Source organism: Chrysemys picta, unplaced genomic scaffold (genome assembly GCF_011386835.1).
Source record: "Chrysemys picta bellii isolate R12L10 unplaced genomic scaffold, ASM1138683v2 scaf1227, whole genome shotgun sequence".
Lineage (NCBI taxonomy): Eukaryota > Metazoa > Chordata > Testudines > Emydidae > Chrysemys > Chrysemys picta.
In genome coordinates this window covers 1-19000 of record NW_027053934.1, presented here as the reverse complement: position 1 = coordinate 19000, position 19000 = coordinate 1, and the positions used below count along the sequence as shown (strand labels likewise).

General features: G+C 50.6%; 1 protein-coding gene across 1 annotated transcript; it reads left to right on the top strand.

Moving 5' to 3' along the window:
• Positions 1-1631: 1631 nt before the first annotated feature.
• Positions 1632-4961, top strand: LOC101952711 (potassium voltage-gated channel subfamily E member 3-like). The gene is made up of 2 exons (XM_005283509.3): positions 1632-2106; positions 3571-4961. Exons 1-2 carry the CDS (start codon positions 2093-2095, stop codon positions 3896-3898), a joined length of 342 nt encoding a protein of 113 aa, XP_005283566.2. The 5' UTR covers positions 1632-2092; the 3' UTR covers positions 3899-4961.
• Positions 4962-19000: the final 14039 nt, after the last annotated feature.

Below are 19000 nucleotides of genomic sequence, written 5' to 3'. Positions count from 1 at the left end.
TGTGCAGATCAGCTGACCGGCACAGACTTTGTGTGGTGGAGGGGAATCTCGGCCAGAGCAGCAGTGACCGTCGTGGGTCTGTGCGACCTGTGCAGCTGCACAAGGGCCTGTGCTGCTCGGGCCCTCGTTGCTCTCCTGCAACTGCCTGGCCAGCCAGAACGCTGTGCCCCAGGGCTGGAATCAAAACCTGCAGCACTGAGGCAGGTCTACACTTCAAACGCTGCGTCGGCACAGCTGCGCCGCTGTAGCGCTTACATGAAGACGCGCCTACACCGACAGGAGAGTTTCTCCCAGTGGCGTAGTTAATCCACCTCCCTGAGAGGCGGCGGCTATGTTGGCGGGAGAAGCTCTCCCATCGATATCGCGCTGTCTACAAGTCAGTAGAAGTGCGTCACTCAGGGAGGTGGATTTTTCACATCCCTGAGCGACGTAGTGATACCGATACAGGTCTGTAGAGTAGATGTCGCCTGAGTCTGGGTCCTTCTCTTGGCTTGGCCCTGTCGGGACGTTGCTGAGAATCAGGACGACGAAGTCCTAACAGTGTCATGGTTGGGTTCTGGGTCCCAGGAGCTGGTGGGGGTGGCAGCCGTGATGGGGAATCTTGCTCCATTCCTGTTCTCCGGTCTCTCAGCCAGCGGTTGTTGGCAGCCAGTTTCATCCTCATGACGCTCCCCCCCCACACACTCCTCCCATAAGTGTTGGGGTTTTTTGAGGACCCCAGAAGGATGAAATGGGTCAACAGCCCTTCCCTTCGTGAATTTGTTCACCAATTAGACCTAATTTCCGACAAACCAATTTTGGTCCATTGATTTTCGGTCCAACCCTTCTCTTGTTTACGGGGCATGGCGTTAACACAGTCCCTGAGGTATATCAACAGGCCTTTTTGTTTGGACGCCTTCCCTCTCTGTGGCTTCCCTTTGCACCTTTCCCCATCAACATTTATTACCGTAGGTGTGGTACTATTGTAGGAACGTTCACTCACAGCTAGGCCCAATTAGTACCACGGGCTTGATCCCGGGAGCATCCTCCATGCTCCACAAGTCCTTGAGGGTGTTCAGCCACACTCAGCAGTTGGAAGGCGGCTCAACCCCTGGCAATTAGCTGTGATTAACTCCCCAGCTCGAGCTTTGAGTGCCCAACGCTGCCCCACTCTGCAGTGTTTCTGGGGGGCAGTTTAATTAGAGGGGCGCACGCTTTGGTGCTGCTGTGGGATGAGCGCTCCTGGCATCTCTCCATTCCCCTCCCGCAAGGCCCCTGTGTTCACACTTCCACCCCCCCTTATTTCAGGGTTTCCCTGCACCTCCACTCACGCCAGGGGCTCACCTTTCCCCAGAGTCACTGTTCGGTTCGTTTGACTTTCCCGACATGTTGGGAAGGAGAGACCAGCTCCGGGCTGGGGAGCAGCTAGAACCGGAGCAGACTCACAGCGTAGCCCCTAAGCAAGCCGAAAGCTTTTCTGAAATCTCGGGAGGTTTGATCAGGTGGTTGCTTTGTTGCATTACAACAGTGCCTCGCGTGACAGTGTCCCGGGCAGGTTATCTGCTGGGATTGAAGCTCTGAATAGAAGAGAGTCAGTCTCCACTGCTTGAGTGAAATTAATAGATCCGTTAGCAAAATGGCTGTGGCACCAGCTGAAATCTCTGGGGCTGAGCCACTAGAGAGGGGCAGAGAGCCAAACATGGCATGGGTTAAACTGGGGCCCCGTGTAAGATCAGGGCCCCGTTGTGCTCGGCGCTGTACAGACGCAGAACCAAGAAGGTGGTACCTGCCCCAGAGAGGTCTCCCACTTTAATGTTTAGTTTAACTGAATGATGGTGCCTGATTGACAGCCCTGGAGACTCATCCTCTGTCTGTCCACAGGACAGGCCCTGTGAAGGCAGCGACGGGGCCAGCTCCTCCGCCCCACCTCACCAATGGGCTACCTACACTGCAGGCATACTCAGTCTCTGGCCTCTCTGAGGGTGACTGCCCCGAGGGAGCCTATCTGTGGACGTCTGTGACTTCTTGTGTGACCTTGGGGATCTCGGTACCTGTCCATCTCCACAACGGGACGGATGCCAACACCACATGGCCCCTTTTTCTTGCTCTTTGGATGGGAGATGCTGTGTAAGTACAAAGAATTTACCCTGGCTTACCTGACATGGGGTTAGGACCCAGGGATGACTGCTCTCTGGCTGCCCCAGCACATGATGGACAGGGGCTGATTGCGCGTCTGTCTAACCAGGGTCTTCCACGGTGCCCCTCCAACTGGGAGCACAATGAAGGGAGCGTGTTGTCGGCACTGGTGATCACCCAGTTACAGGGGCCATGTGGATGGAGGTGTAGACCTTGCCGGATGGTCTCCTCTGTGCTGCACTCTGCTCCGGGGGCCTTCAGAAGGCAGGCTGAAGCTAGACCCCCGGGTGGGGAAGGAAGAGACCGATCTGTAGCTTGTCACTCTTGGCTGAGGGAAAGTCCCCAGGGTGTCTACTAGAGGGGCGGTGCAAAGCAGGGAACAGAAATACGAGTAGAACCTCTGCCGAGGCTCCCACCTTGTGAGGGATCACCAGAGCTTTGGTGTAGCGCAGAGTGGGAGACAGAGACGTGATGGGGGAAAATCTTTCCAGCTGTGCTGAACACTAATAGCTTCCTGTCCCACCAGGCCTAAAGAGGCAGTTACTGTCAGTGGGCTCTACTTACCCCCTCCGGCCCCAGCCCCCTATACATCAGGGCATAGGGCTGGTGGATCCGTGTGGGTCGGAGACCCTCCTGCCCCAGTAGCACCCTACCTCAATCCATCATCAGAGCCATGCACAGAGAGCCCCTGCATAGCCATGATCTGTAAGGCCTATGCCAGGGCTTCTCTACAGACTCCACAAATCCTGCGCCTGGCACCCTGCAATGGATCTGTTGTGACTATCCTGCAGCCCCAGAGGAAAGGATCAGGATTTCCCTACATAAGAACAGGAGTTTTCCAAAGTGTACATGGCCAAAATGTCCCCACTGTGAGCTGTCTGGTTGCTGTGCTCCGCACCAGAGGTGGCTGCATCTCCGTGGCGCTGCGTGTCTGTGGCTGGTGATACATTAGGATTACGCTTTGGGATCCTTCGGGGGAAGGTGACATCACAATGTTATGTTATCTGGGATCTGCACTTTTATTCCATCTCACTAATATGCACAAGTTGTACACTGGTGCTAATCAGCCAGCATGACTGCAGGGCCTGGCTTGCAGCAGTGATGCTGTGTGACTTGTAAGTTCCCTCAAAGCATTGTGAAATAACCTGCGATCTCAGAGTCCGAGTCAACTGACTGAGGCTCGTGCTGCAGGGCTAAAACCAGCAGTGTAGACATCCAGACTCGGGTCGGACCCAGGCTCTGAGACCCACCCCGTCACCAGGTTTCAGAGCCCAGGCTCTAGCGCAAGCCCGGACGTCTACACTGCCATATGTAGCCCTGCAGCGCAATCCCAGGTAGTTAACCCAGGTTCTGAGACTCGTTGCAGTGGGCTTTTCTTTACTGTGTATGTGTGTCCCCCCCCCCATCCCCCAGTGAGGCCTGACAGAAGTCACTTTTCCCCCTTTATCCTGGCAGAAAGTTTCCTGGGAGTTGCGAGGACATGGAGGTGGGGAACCTGATGGAGATGTGGTACCAAAGTCTGCAGTCAATGCTGAAGGCCCTGAACCAAACACTTCACGGTGCCATCCTGTGCCCACCAGAACAGGCCACGGGGCGGACAAATGGCAGTCATGTCAAGCTAGCCAGCAAGGACGACTATTCCTACATGATCATCTTGTTCGTGATGATCCTGTTTGCCGCCACGGTGGGGAGTTTGATTCTGGGCTACACCAAGTCCAGGAAGGTGGACAAGCGGAGCGACCCCTACCACTTGTACATTAAGAACAAGGTGTCTATGATCTGAGCAGGGCAGGGACACTGTTGCAAGGACATGCACAGCTACTGGCATCTACCTCCTGCAGCAGGAGAAACCCTTTTTCCCTGGTCCAGTCAAACTCTTCTCGGAGGGGCCGACACACGTCTTGCTACGAGACAGCCACGCGGCCACATTTAGTGCAGAGGAGCAGCAGCAGGCGTGATCTTGCAAGCAGGCAGAGAGCGCCAGACCTTAGAGGCCGCAGAATAGTTATGTGACGGCTCTGGACGCTTGCCAGCAGGCCCGTCCTGGATCACTCTGCACCAGTTGCGAAGTTTCCGCCAATCTCCTTCTCCTCCAAAGGAGCGTCTCCATTTACGCCAAAGGGCCCGGGGATAGGCTGATGGAAGGTTTTAAGTGTATCCCAGAATCCTTTTGCTCCAATGCAAAGATGCATGGGATGCATGTGAGTGCCGCAAGTTCTTAGTTATTGTGATGTTGGACGCCATATGAGATCATAGAGAAATGGATGCGGAGATCCCGGTGCACGGTGCACGCAGCTCAACAGCGAGTGGGCTCCTGGCTCGGGCAGAGCATGACACAGTTTGGGGACTGGGTGGGAGCTCAAGGGGAGGGCCCCTCTTGTCTCCACCTAGAGTCCAGAACGTTGGTGCTGGGACCCGGCATCGATGTGTGGAGATGCCTCTGTCAACAGAGCAGAGAATGAATGGCTGGCGGATGAGCCAATCGGATGGTTTAATTTGTCCCTCGATGTCCTATCAGCCTCTCGCTATGCGTGTGTGGCCTGAAGTGTGATGGGGCTCTGAACAGGGAGGCCTCCCATTCTCAGAGCAGCAGCCAGAGAACAAATCCGAGAGAAGGGAAAACGTTCTGTGGGGCTGATCTCGAGAGGGGCTGAGCGCACGCAGCTCCCACTGGTCTCTGTCCTGAGGGCCAAAAGGGTCCGTACGCCACGTAAGCTGTGTTCTCTGCACTGGGTAAACTGTTGTGCATTTTAATAAATCCAAGGCCACGTAGCACACTCAGTTGTTGGCTACCCAGAACTTTCTGGGGACAGCAGAGAAGGAGCTCAGCTCCTCCTATTCCAAAAGCACAGGCTTCTACATTTGTTGCTGAAAGAGACTTGTTAGCAATATAGGGCCTATGATATACAGTTGTAGTAGTAGGATTTGATGTCTGTATTTTGTATAATTTAAAATGAAAAATAAAGAATAATAATGTAGCTTGTGCTAAATGTATTGGTGTATGATTTGATCATATCCTGCCAGCCACCCTTTTTGAATAGCAGAAAGGAATGGCCTAATGGGCCATTTGGTAAAGCTGCATCAGCCGGAATCTGTGTCTGGGCTGATTTCAGGGCAGTAACAGACGTTTTAAGGTCACCCCTTTGTTGTAGGGTTAGCATTTTAAAATCAGTAAAAGAATGCCATGATTGTTTTCTTTTGAACTGCAACTTCATGTTCCTGTTCAAAATGTTCTGTGTAAATTAATTCTGTTTTGTGTGTAAATAAGAAATGTGTGTGTTAAGAGATAAGTGTATAGGGCATCGCTGAACCAGACGGTCTAGGAAGGAGCCGGAGACAGATGCAAGGGCGCCAGGAGGCTGCAACACGCCCCTATTGAAATGTCAGAGGAGGGCAGATTAACAACTCTAAAAAAGAGACAGGCACCTATCAATGGGAACAAAATAGCTGCGATCAAAACCAGCCTGGGAGAACTCCCTAAAAAACTCCTTTAAAAAAAAATAAAAAGTAAGGAGGACAATTTAAGAAAACAAGCACTCGTCAAACAACAATTGATTACAGCACGATGGTGCAAAACTCATTGGTCCCAATAAAGGAAAATCACTATGTAAACAGGGTGCCTTGCCATGAAACTTTGGGTTCGTCCTGCCAAGACTTCCCCGGAGCATCATGTCGTGGCCGACAGAACCCGGCTCCTCCCTAACCGTGATCAACCTAACGGGCCACTAGATTGATCTGGACTCTAAACTGGTAACTATAACATAGACTGGCAGTGTGTGTGGTGTGTGTGTGTGATTGAATACATATGCTAATTGTTGTATCTTCAATAAACGCGGTGTATTGCCATTTCCCCTGAAAAAAGATCGCGTGGGCTTCTTCTAAGCATAACAGTTTTGGGTGGAGAATTGTGAAAGGGGGAAGACATGCACTGTGATTGAACATACAGTAATTTCTCACTTAACGTCGTAGTTCTGTTCCTGAAAAATGCGACTTTAAGTGAAACGATGTTAAGCGAATCCAATTTCCCCATAAGAATTAATGTAAATGAGGGGGTTAGGTTCCAGGGCAGCTTCCCCTACTCTGCAAGCACCAGGAGCGGGGGGGCTCAACCCTCAGCCCGCCCACTCTACCCCTTCCCCCCCCACCTCCTCCCCCTTTAATAAAGGGTCCTGGGTCCTCCCCCCTCCCTTCTTAACACCGCAAACCAGCTGATTGAAATGTTCGGGAGGCGGGGGGGAGGCATGCCGAGTTCTGACTTCTCCCCCTGCCTGTGGTAATCAGCTGGCTTGCCAAGTTCAGGAGGCAGGGGGGAGTCTGTGCGCTGAGTCCTCCCTCCTCCCCGCTCCCTCCTGCCCAGGGCAATCAGCTGGCTTGCAGCATTTAGGAGGCAGGAGGGAAGGGGGAGGAGCAAGGTCTTAGCGCAGGCTCCCCCTCCCTCCCCCCTGCCTCTTGCCCGTGGCAATCACCTGGCTTGCGGCGTTCGGGAGGCAGGGGAGGGAGGGGGAGCCTGCGCGCCGAGTCCTCGCTCCTCCCCCCTCCTCCCCCCTCCTTCCTGCCTCCAAAACGCCACAAGCCAGCTGATTGCCCCGGGCAGGAGGCGGGGGAAGGCGCCAATCCACGGGGTCTGCTGGTGGGCAGGAGGCGCTGGGGGGGGGCATACGGAGGCTGCCAGCTGTGGAGAAAGCAGGCAGCCAAACAAGTAAGAGTGGAGCATTGCACAACTTTAAATGAGCATGTTCCCTAATTGACCAGCAACGTAACAACGTTAAGCGGGATGACTTTAAGTGAGGAGTTACTGTACTGCTAAATATTGCTAAAAGGTTATGCCCTCCATATAAAGTGATCGATCATTCAGGTGTGCACACCCCGAGTTCTAGGGGGAGGATTAGAGTCCTCACTCCAACCTGTCTGTCGGGGAAAAATTTCATAGGTGAATATACCCTCGGTCGTAGCAGGATCGAGCCCAAAAGATGGGGGCTTAGCTTTCCCCCGTCCTGCTCTGTCAGGCATTGTTTTTAGTGGGTGTAGACTTTTTGTGTTTTCAGAGTAGCAGCCGTGTTAGTCTGTATCCGCAAAAAGAAGAACAGGAGTACTTGTGGCACCTTAGAGACTAACAAATTTATTAGAGCATAAGCTTTCGTGGACTACATCCGAAGAAGTGGGCTGTAGTCCACGAAAGTTTATGCTCTAATAAATTTGTTAGTCTCTAAGGTGCACAAGTACTCCTGTTCTTCTTTTTGTGTTTTGTAAGCCCCAGCACAAGCATGGGCAAATAAGGGGTAGATTTCTGTAAGACCTCACTCTGAGGGATATAGGAGGGTGGGATATTGTTGTGATTTCACAATTTAAAAAAAATGTTTCAGGTAAGGGACCAGGAGGGGTGGGGGCTAGTGGAGGAGCCCATCCTCCTTGCTAAATTGCTAATGGACCAAAGCCGGTGTCCATGGAAAGGGACGTTTCAGCAAGAAATGCAGAATCGGGCCCAGACAAGCAGGCAGGCAACAAATAAAAAAAAAATGGGAAAACAGGTTGGAAGCCCTGAGGGCATAGTGGCAGGACTAAAGAAAGCAGTAAGTACAGGCCTGGGGAATTCAGATCCCTGGAACACTACTTGGAATGGTGAAATCTGAGTTGATGAAGGCATCATTTTGGGAGCTAAGCAAGTGATTTAGGAAAGAGAGTGAGACGTTAGCTCTGCAGAAGCTGGAGGGAATTAAGCAGTTGAATGTTGTAAAAATGTTCAAAAGGAAAAGTGTTATTGAAAGAGAATTCCTAGTTTCTTTGCAGCCATTCTGAAGGGAAATGGGCCCTTTTCTAAAGGAATGTCTGTAAATAAGCCAGGCAAAGAGACTATCTGATTTACATAATTTGATTATGGACAATTTAGTTAAATTCGCTAAAAGAATATAAGGGGTTTCTATTGGAACGGAACCCCAAATGTATACAAATGTAATCTATGTACAGCTGTGTAAAAATTAGAGCAGTGTAAGGAATGTTAAGAAAAAATATGTATAGTGTGTATAAATATATTGTGTAAATATGTGGAGTGTTTAGGACCTAAATCAACACTCCTGGTTGTAAAACTCTTGTTTTGTAGGCTTCAGATGAATTGGGTTTTGTTTTTAAATAATATCTCTAAATTCCATTTGAATTGTTCGTTCAAAGTTGCAACACTGAGAAACACTTTTTGCCATCCGCAGGTAACTAGTGGTGTTTGGCTTTGGTATTTAGCATTTAACCCTTAAGGTACCTTAATGCTTTATAAGTTCAATATCTTTTTAAAAGACCAAAGTCGTGGCTGCAGCAGGGCAGTCAAACCCAGGCGAATGGGAAAAAAATTCTGGATTTGTTTTTTAGTAACAAAATAGCTAATAAGACTTGTAGTAAAAAATAAATAAATAAATTTTTTTAAAAAAGACAATGCCCCAGACAGAGCCTTAAGGTGGCTCTGTGTCATCAAACTGTCACTTTGATAAGGGTACATAAAAACTCTGTGAGCACAAAAGAAACAGTGACACCTTATGTAAAAATTAATATGGCTAATGTTATAAAAGTTAAACTATGGAAGGAATGTGCGTTTTCCCCAAAACGTGCAGTGTATATTGTAGAAGGGGTAAAAGAAATGCAAAAGCATACCATATTACCTAATTAAGATCCTATTAGGGCTCCGAAGGGAGCCACAATAGGTTGTTTTCTTTTTCAGATCGCTGGGTGTTTTGGAAGCAGGAGTTAAAAGTGGAAAGTAATCAAAATTCTGGTGGAAGTTGATTGTGTCCCTTTTAAGACAGAGTCTCTCAACTGCTGATGGCTTTGGATCCAAAAGCAAGCCAGAAAGCGTCTGTGTTAATGCAGGTTTCAGAGTGGTAGCTGTGTTAGTCCGTATCAGCAAAAAGAACAAGGAGTCCTTGTGGCACTTTTTTTGGGCATAAGCTTTTGTGGGCTAAAACCCACTTCATCGGATGCTTGCAGTGGAAAATACAGTAAGAAGATATCTATATAGATAGAGAGAGAGAGAGAACATGAAAAAATTGAGGTTGCCATACCAACTCTAACGAGACTAATCCATTAAGGTGAGCTATTATCAACAGGAGAAAAAACCTTTTGTAGTTATAATCAGGATGGTTCATTTCAAATAGTTGAAAAGAAGGTGTGAGTAACAGTAGCAGAAAAATTAGCATGGGGAAATAGTTTTCGTTTGTGTAATGACCTATCCACTCCCAGTCTTTATTCAAGCCTAATTTAATAGTGTCCAGTTTGCAAATTAATTCCACTTCTGCAGTTTCTCATTGGAGTCTGTTTTTGAAGTTTTTTTGTTGAAGAATTGCGACTTTTAGGTCTGTAACAGAGCGACCAGGGACGTTGAAATGTTCTCTGACTGGTTTTTTAATGTTATAATTCTTGATGTCTGATTTGTGTCCATTTATTCTTTTGCGTGGAGACTGTCCGGTTTGGCCAATGTACATGGCAGAGGGGCATTGCTGGCATATGATGTGCAGATGAACGAGCCCCTGATGGTATGGCTGATGTAATTAGGTCCTATGATGATGTCCCTTGAATAGATATGTGGACAGAGTTGGCACCGGGGTTTGTTGCAGGGTTTGGTTCCTGGGTTAGTGTTTTTGTTGTGTGGTGTGTGGTTGCTGGTGAGTATTTGCTTCAGGTTGGGTGGCTGTCTGTAAGCGAGGACTGGCTTGTCTCCCAAGATCTGTGAGAGTGAGGGATCGTCTTTCAGGATAGGTTGCAGATCCTTGTTGATGCGCTGGAGAGGTTTTAGTTGGGGGCTGAAGGTGACGGTTAGTGGCGTTCTGTTACTTTCTTTGTTGGGCCTGTCCTGTAGTAGGTGACTTCTGGGTACTCTTTTGGCTTTGTCAATCTGTTTCTTCACTTCAGCAGGTGGGTATTGTAGTTTTAAGAACGCTTGATAGAGATCTTGTAGGTCCCATTGTGCCAGATGCTGCACAAACACAAGACAAAAGACAATCCCTGCCATGAAGAGCTGACAATCTATCAATGAGATCAATCTTCACACTGTGCACAGTCTCTTCACAAGCGCACAGTTTGTCTGAGGGATTGGCACAAATGCGGTTCTATCTTAGAACTTGGCTATAGACAATGGATCATGTGATGTGGTCTGGATGAAAGCTGGAGGCATGTAGGTAAGTATAGCGGTCAGTAGGTTTCCGGTATAGGGTGGTGTTTATGTGACCATCGCTTATTAGCACTGTAGTGTCCAGGAAGTGGATCTCTTGTGTGGACTGGTCCAGGCTGAGGTTGATGGTGGGAGGGAAATTGTTGAAATCATGGTGGAATTACTCAAGGGCTTCTTTTCCTTGGTTCCAGATAATGAAGATGTCATCCATGTAGCGCAAGTAGAGTAGGGATGTTAGGGGACGAGAGCTGAGTAAGCGTTCTTCTAAGTCAGTCATAAAAATGTTGGCATAGTGTGGAGCCATGCGGGTATCCATAGCAGTGCTGCTGACTTGAAGGTATACATTGTCCCCAAATGTGAAGTAGTTGTGGGTGAGGACAAAGTGAGGGGTGAGGGGGGTAGGGATAGCTCAGTGGTTTGACATTGACCTGCTAAACTGAGGGTTGTGAATTCAATCCTTGAGGGGGCCATTTAGGGATCTGGGGCAAAAATCTGCCTGGGGATTGGTCCTGCTTTGAGCCGGGGGTTGGAATAGATGACCTCCTGAGGTCCCTTCCAACCCTGATATTCTATGATTCTATGAAAGTCACAAAGTTCAGCCACCAGATTTGCTGTGATATTATCGGGGATACTGTTCCTGACGGCTTGTAGTCCATCTTTGTGTGGAATGTTGGTGTAGAGAGCTTCTACATCCATAATGACCAGGATGGTATTTTCTGGAAGGTCACCAATGGATTGTAGTTTCCTCAGGAAGTCAGTGGTGTCTCGAAGATAGCTAGGAGTGCTGGTAGCGTAGGACCTGAGGAGATAGTCTACATAGCCAGAAATCCTGCTGTCAGGGTGCCAATGCCTGAGATGATGGGGTGTCCAGGATTTCCAGGTTTATGGCTCTTGGGTAGCAAATTGAATACCCCTGGTCGGGATTCTAGGCATGTGTCTGTACAGATTTGTTCCTCTGCCTTTTCAGGGAGTTTCTTGAGCTAAATTTCTAGGTAGGTGATGAATCAAGGGTGGGCAAAGCAGAAGATGAGGTAGAGAACAAGGGAGGGAGGAAACAGGTGGGCCCAGAGAACGAGGAACAAAGATGGAGGGAGAGAGACACGCAAGGAAGAGGAACAGATAGAATGACCCACAGGGCAGGGGAAAGGGTGATTTGTGATGAAGACAGAATGATAAAATGGAGCAAGAAAACAGAGAGTGGGCAGAGCTGGGGGACGTCGCTTGTAGGTGTTTCTTCTTGAGAGAAGGCAGCTTGTGCTGCAGGTAGGGTTGCCAAGCCTCCAGGATTGGCTTGGTGTCTCCATGTATTCAAGATTAATTTTTAATTAATCTTTATGTCATGTTATGAAACCTTCAGGAATACGTCCAACCTAAATTGGCAACCTTTCCCCCTGCCAAGGGTTAGACGCAGAGGCAGTAGGGCCAACAACCCATGTTCAAAAATCATGTCATGTCCCCCCAAATCATGAGGTTAATAAATCAATAAATGGTTTTTGAGCCTTTGGAGTTCACATTTTGAAGTATTTACCCACAGCCATAAAATCTAGAGCGACTCACTTGAAAGAAAGGAAGAAGAAAGCTGAGATTCTCCTTCAAAATGCCCGGCTGAGTTTTCGAAAAGAAAGGCTTAACTTGCTCCACTGTGAGCCAACAAGCACCACTTGGAACTACAGCCATTGATCAGACTACAGCAGGCCCCCCGGCTTTGCCCCCTGCCCCCGAAGGTCAGCATTAGGGCTGCTGACTTTCTAATCACACAAAACCGAACACCCCTGCTGTAACCCTTCTCCAAGGCCCCTTCCATTGCCACCCTATCACCGAGGCCCTGCCCCGCCCCGTCTCCGAGGCCCCACCCCCGCTCACTCCATTCCCCCCGCCCTCTGTCGCTCGCTCTCCCCCACCCTCACTCCACTCCCTCATTTTCACCGGGCTGAGGCAGGTGGTTGGGGAGTGGAAGGGGGTGAGGGCTTCGGCTCGGGGTGCGGCCTCTGGGGTGGGGCTAGGGATGAGGGGCTTGGGGTGCAGGGGAGGCTCAGGGCTGGGGTAGGGTGTTGGGGTGTTGGGGAGGGTGCAGACTCTGGGAGGGAATCATAGAGTCATAGAATATCAGGGTTGGAAGAGACCTCAGGAGGTCATCTAGTCCAACCCCCTGCTCAAAGCAGGACCAATCCCCAAGCTTGGGTGCAGGAGGGGGCTCAGAGCTGGGTCAGGGGGTTGGGGTGCAGGAGGGGTTTTGGAGTGCGGGCTCCGGGTGGTGTTTACCTCAGCCGGTTCCAGGGAAAGGGTGACATGTCCCTTGGCTCCTAGGCGGAGGCGCAGTCATGCAGCTGTGCACGCTGTCTCCACCCTCAGGTGCCACCCCTGCAGCTCCCGTCGGCTGCGGCTCCCAGGCAATGGGAGATGCGGAGCCAGCGCTCGGGGTGGGGGCTGTGCATGGGGCTGTGGCCGTCCCTCCATCTAGGAGCCAAGGGACATGTCACTGCTTGCGGGGAGACGCGCGGAGCCAGGTAGGGAGCCTGCCAGTCCCACGCCAACCGGACTTTTGACAGCCCAGTCAGTAGTGCTGACCGGAGCCGCCAGGATCCCTTTTCGAGCGGGTGTTCCGGTCAAAAACCGGACACCTGGCAACCCTAGCCAGGATGCTTGCAGCCAGCAAGATTCCTCTACTATTAAAGGTTCAGTGCCCAGAAAAGAGAAGGCCGACATCTCAGTCATATGGCTACACGCAGCCTAGTGCACAGTGAGGAAAGTTGGCCGCAAACACTTGGAAATCATCATCAGCTTTATTATGCAACAAACAACTCTATGCCATGTTAACTCTGGCCCGTACTTCTGTGACGCTTGGAAAGGCTCCTATGAGAGGGGGAAAAAACACAGTAAAAACAATGATCTTCAGCTACAAATTGATCTTCCAAACTCTCTGTTTCTAGCCATCCAGCTTGCATCTAAACACTCTACACTCATATTAAAACGACCATTGTTTCCACCTGAAAGGACCACGTTTCCTGCCCCTCTAGGGTTACAGGGGTGTACCCAGGGCCGGCACAACCCATTAGGCAACCTAGGCGGTTGCCTTGGGCGCTAACATTTGGGGGGCGGCGACCGCGGCGGCCGGATCTTCGGCTGCCCCCGTTGTCGTCGGTATTTCGGGGGCGGGACCTTCTGCCGCCTGTCAGGGGCGGCATTTTGGGGGCGGGACCTTCCGCCACCTAGGGCGGCAAAAACGCTGGCGGCGCTCCTGGGTGTACCTAGAGCTGTAGTGCACGGCCCGTGTACGCTGTGCTTACCTCGCTAGTCCTGGAACAGTTCCTCGGGAAACAGCACCTCAGCCCTTCTGGCCTGGAATAGGAAGAGGAAGGATTAATCATCCAAACACATAACAGCCCATGTCACCGTGGGGCTGAAGGGCTCCTGCTACTCAGACTGCATCAATGGGCACAGAGACCGGCCATAATCTGATTCGCTGCAAAGGGACCTAAGAGGAGAAAAACGTAGGGGAGGCAGAGCATCAGCGCCATCCTGTGGTGAGTGGCTTACATGACTAGTTTCTGCCTTACTTTTTTGGAAGAACAATACAAATTCCTAACTAAGGGGGAACTGTTTCCTTGCAGTGAGCCCAGGACGAATTCCCACCAGAGGGGCTGCTGCTGGGCTAGGGTGTTAACTTGGACCCTGTCTTCCTTTGCAATCCCCAAGCCTCTTCAAGCGCAGTCAATTAGGACTCCAGGAACAGCGGTGGTTGCTTTGGATAGGTCTACACTTGGGGCTATTTCGACCCTGCTAGCACGGGTGTAACAGCAGTGTAGATGGTGAGGCCTGGCTAAGGCAAGTAAAGGGACGCTTGAACCCTATGGCTATGCACCCTACCTGCCCATGCAGGGCCTCCCGTGTCTACGCTGCTATATTTAGTAGGGTAGAGTCCTGCCCCTTCCCCGCTGCCAGAGCCTTTCCCCACAGCAGTGAAAGATTCCAGTGGGGAAAGGCTCTGGTGGGGGGAGGCAGTGCGGAATGGCACCGGCAGCTCCCCAAGCTGAGCCTGGCTGCCCTCCCTACCACAGCCTTGCACGTGTAGCTACACGCACCCTACGTGCTGACGTAAGTGTAGACAAGGCCTTTGTGTAATAAAGGACAGCGCAGGATGGAAGAGGGACAGGGTCAGGATTTAAGGATCATGGAAGCTTTTTTTTTTTGTTAGCTGCTGTATGGAGATGGCAGCTGTGTTCGTAAAGGGACCCCTGTACTATAGAAATAGCTCAGGGTCTGGGACAGGGTGTCACATTTTTCCTTGTCCTTCTGCACCTCAAAACTTTTTTTTTTAAAAGGCTCCTAGTCAAATCCTGCAGTTGGGAGCCCAGTGTGCAGTGCACACAGCCTAGCTACACACCAGGGGTTATTGTAATCAGCGACTGCCCCAAGCCACATCATTCAGCTCTGGCTCCGGATCCAGATCTCAGCGTCCCCAAGTCCACCAGTGCTGGGTTTGGGTTTCCAGTCTGAGCCCATCTCTCACTGCCATGATCATTTCAAAGCCTCGGCCAACACCCTCCAGTGTCCTGAGTCACTGATGCTGCAGGGCTAGAGATCCTCAGCTGGTGGGAATTTGCAGAGCTCCATTGCCGTCCATAGCGCTGAGCCAATTTGCACCATCTGAGGAGCTGGTTCTTGGCGTCTGGTACTGACTAGTGAAGGACTAGCTATAGGCATTAGCAGACTGAATCAAAACTTGAGTTCCATCCAGTCCAGGACCCCATCTCTGACAGCACCCAGCACCCAATGGTTCAGAGGAAGCTGTCAGAATCCCACAGTAGCAGCTGTGGAAGAATCTGTCTCCCAGATGGTCTTTCTACAGATCTCTAATACGCCTCTGTCCTTATTCTCCCCCAAAGTGGAGTGACGTTAGCACAGGAAGGAACAAAGGTACCTGTTCTAAATAGAGTTCAGCCTGAGAATTAGTCTGAATCCAATATGCTGACAGGCTGAAAAACATGAAGGGCCCAGCTGGCTCTGTAGTGCTCTGCGCTTTCCCAGCCAGCCAGGTCCTTCCTGAAGCCGTTGTTCAGAAAATAGGGGTCTCCTCAGAATCGCCCTGGGCTCATGTGCGCATGGTGGCTGGGGTGGGAGACTCAGTGGGGACAAGAGCCAGAGTCAGTCCAGAGCGACTGTAGGAGAACTACGCTGCGAGCTGGACTGTCCCCGTCCCAGGCAAACCGACAGGCTGCTTTAATGGTTAACGTGGTCTTGCCTCCAGCTTTCCTGTCTTAGTTTTAAGCAATTGTCCCGGCATCCTGAGAATGTGAATAACTCCCGTAGGCTCTCTGACCACCGGGACCACACTCGCCCGGAGCCTTCCCCTTGCCATCAGCTCCCTCACTCCCTGCCCATAACTCTCCTCCTACAGTCCAGGGACCAGTTATTTTGCCCTTTGCTGTATTTTGTCTAGAGTCTCCTCTGTAAATGTGTGTGTGTGTGTGTGGGAGGGTGGGGGTGGGGGAGGGGTGAGAATTGCCATCTGAAAGGTGGCGAGGAGAGAGCTTGTCTCTAGCTCTACAGAGCTTTGATCTCCTTGCTGTGATTCACACCCTTACTGCTGCGTAATAGAGGTGAAGGAGGCATGGCCCAGTCTAGTGGCACTAGCCCGTTTCAGTCATGAGGACAGAGGTTGCTGTGCTCTGGGTTTATCCTGCCAGCCTGGGGCTGGCCAATCACTGTACTGTTATGTAATAAGGGTCCCCTGTGGAACGCATAATGAGCTAGTCAGGGTCAAAGGTTACTTGGTCCGTCCTCAGCCATGAATTTTAGCAGGCTGATGCTGCTCCTTCCTCTTTTCTCCTCTTTGTGGACTTTGGCAGTGCCCAGCAGTTCGTGTGTTGGGGGATCAACAAGGAAAAAAGAAGTTTAGCAACAGCAGAGAAAGGGGAACCCTGGATTAGCTTTATTCCAGCTCAATCATCATACTATTAATGATGGAAATGGTCTCTGCTCTGTCCTTTGTAGGGCTCAAAAAACACATTCTCTTCTCCATGGGCCTGGGCCAAAGCCCATTAAAGACAACAGAGAGACTGACTTCCGTGAGCTTTGTTTGGATCAGGCCACCATGAACAGATAGGGGTTGGACTCATTCCTGCGTCTCTAGGCTTAGCCTATAACCATCTCACTGTCCACTATTTCCTTTGACTGACGGGCTGGTCTCACCCTCACTCAGATCCTGGACTAAGGAACTGGATCTGGGGAGTTTGTACCCAATATCCCCCACCTCCTCCCTCTTTACATCTGTTGGTCTCTCTGATGAGTCCTTGCTGAAGACTGTCAAGTCATATTGCCCTGGCCTGATCTTCTTTGACTAACCACCAGGAAATACGGGCTTCCAGGGCTCCATCTGTGTCTTTGCATTAACCAGGTGTATCTTCCTGCCTCATTTAACTACCAGGCTCCTCTGATCAGCGAAGCAGCAGAAAAGCTTCCTGACTCAGGACACAGAGTAACTCTGCTGCTCAGTGCAGCATCTGCCAACCTGCCAGCCTTGAGGCCCAGCCTGTGATATGGTTCTGCAGATCCTAGGCTCAGTGCAGATCCTGGCAGCTGCGTGGGAATGTGCCTGAAAGCCGCTTTTGTGCACCACCCCCACCAACTTGGAGGCCATCTGGCCACTGGGCCAGTCCCCAGCATAAAGCAGAGAAGCCTCGGGGATGCCACAGCCATGCCCCTTCTCCCTTGGGAACACCTCCCTCTCCTGAGGCTGGGAGGAGGGTGGTGTTGGAGCCATTACAACAGGCCGATGGCGCCCATTACAGAAGAGGATCATCACACAGTGGATGACCAAAGCACACAGTACAAATTAGACCCCATTGGTGCCATGACAGGGCCTCTGCGTCCCCATTGCCATCTCCTTGACCCACACCCTGGGACCTCTGCTTCCTCACTGCACTAACCTAAGGATATTACTTACGTTCACGTACCAAGTCCAGGCCTTCTGATCTGGGTCTGTCTGCCGGCGTGCTGGACAGTGCGCCCTAGGGAATCAACACAACGGCTCTCCTGTCAATGCTTACATTCTCCAGGGCGAACTTTCAGAGGTTCAGCCTCTCAACAAAGAGAGCAGTTTTCAAGACGTCTCACGGGAAATCAAACGCAGTCACAATCTGGGAAATTACCGAGGGACTGATGGCCGAATGCTACGCTATTTCCACTGTTCCAGAGGGATTTCCTCAGAAGTATCTGGATGATTATGGTTTCAACACAATCCCTGCCTTTTACATAAACCCCAGGCCACCCCACTTACAGGTCAAGAAATGGGGATGCAAGGTGCCCCAGACATATATATGGGGCACTGCCAGTTGTGAGAATATGGGACTGAGCAACGCTCTGCAATCTCAGTTCAACAAAACTTACCTCAGCAAAGAAGGCAACTTTGTTGTGTGCTTCTTCCTGCCCCACTTGGGCCTTGGGCCTGAAATCCTTCCCTCTCTCATGTGGGGCTCTGCAACATAAATACCCTTGAGTAACAGGGACAGCAAGCTCTACAGAGCAAATCCGTACGGCAGATGGTAGAAAGAATAGCGTATACTATCTATCTGTCTATCTATCATTACATGTTAATTCACTTACAGCATCCAGGCCTCCCCGTTGTAGCTGAATGGCTCACAGTCAGAAGCTGGGATGTATCTGTTGAGGGGCTGGATTGTAGGATGAGAGTCCATGCATAGGCTCAGGCCAACGTCTTCCTATGTCACTGTCCAAAGTCTGGCACTAACATTCCTATTCAGGCATCTAAACGAGTGGATTGATTTTCAGAGGAGCTGAACAGCCATGGCTTCGGCAGATTCGAGTGAGAAGTTCTTGGTATTCAGCATTTGAGAAAGGTCAGGCCATTTATTTAGGTGCCTGAGTGTGGCATTGCAGCCTCTGGCATGGGTCGTTTACAATGAATACGGAATCAACATCATCTCGGCACGACAACCAAGTTCAGGATCTAATCGAGCTGTATCCTCTCTGTACTGCTGTACGGTTGCGAAACATTGGGACTGCGCCACTCAGAGTGGGCAAAGCTGGAGGCTTTCCACATAAAATGCCAACGTTGTATATTGGGCATAGAGTGGAATGACTTCATTTGTAAAGCAGATGTTTATGGTCGCTCCGGTCTACAGACTACTGGGGCCATTGTCGCAGATGGCGTCTTATGCTTTTCAGACATGTTGCGAGTATGCCACAAGACGTTCCGGCGAACGCCGTTCTTTGAGTGGCTCGTAACATCCGAGAGACAATTCCACCAATCAAGGGGTGCAGGCAGCCCAAAGGCAGGCCCCCTATTACATGGGTGCCTCAAGTCTATTCCGATGTTGGACTCTCGGCCCGTCAAGCACAGGAACGGATCAATGGTGAACAATTGCTACGGCTGACCGTTCGGCTAAGCGTTGAAGAAGAAGTATGGATTTAGGTACCTAACTTTTGACATCCATGTTTGAAAGTGCTGGCCCAAGTGTCTAAAGAAAAGTGAGATTATATAAAGTCAATGGATGGAGAGATGAAGGGTTTTATTTAACTGTCCAAGGGGAACTAGAGGCCTGGATCATACGAACAGCCATATTGGATCAGACCAGTGGTCCATCCAGCCCAGCATTCCATCTTCTGACAGTGGCCAGTGCCAGATGCTTCAGAAGGAATGAACAGAACAGGGCAATTTATCAAGTGATCCATCCCCATCATCCAGATTCCATCTCTTCCTACAAGGTGACAAAG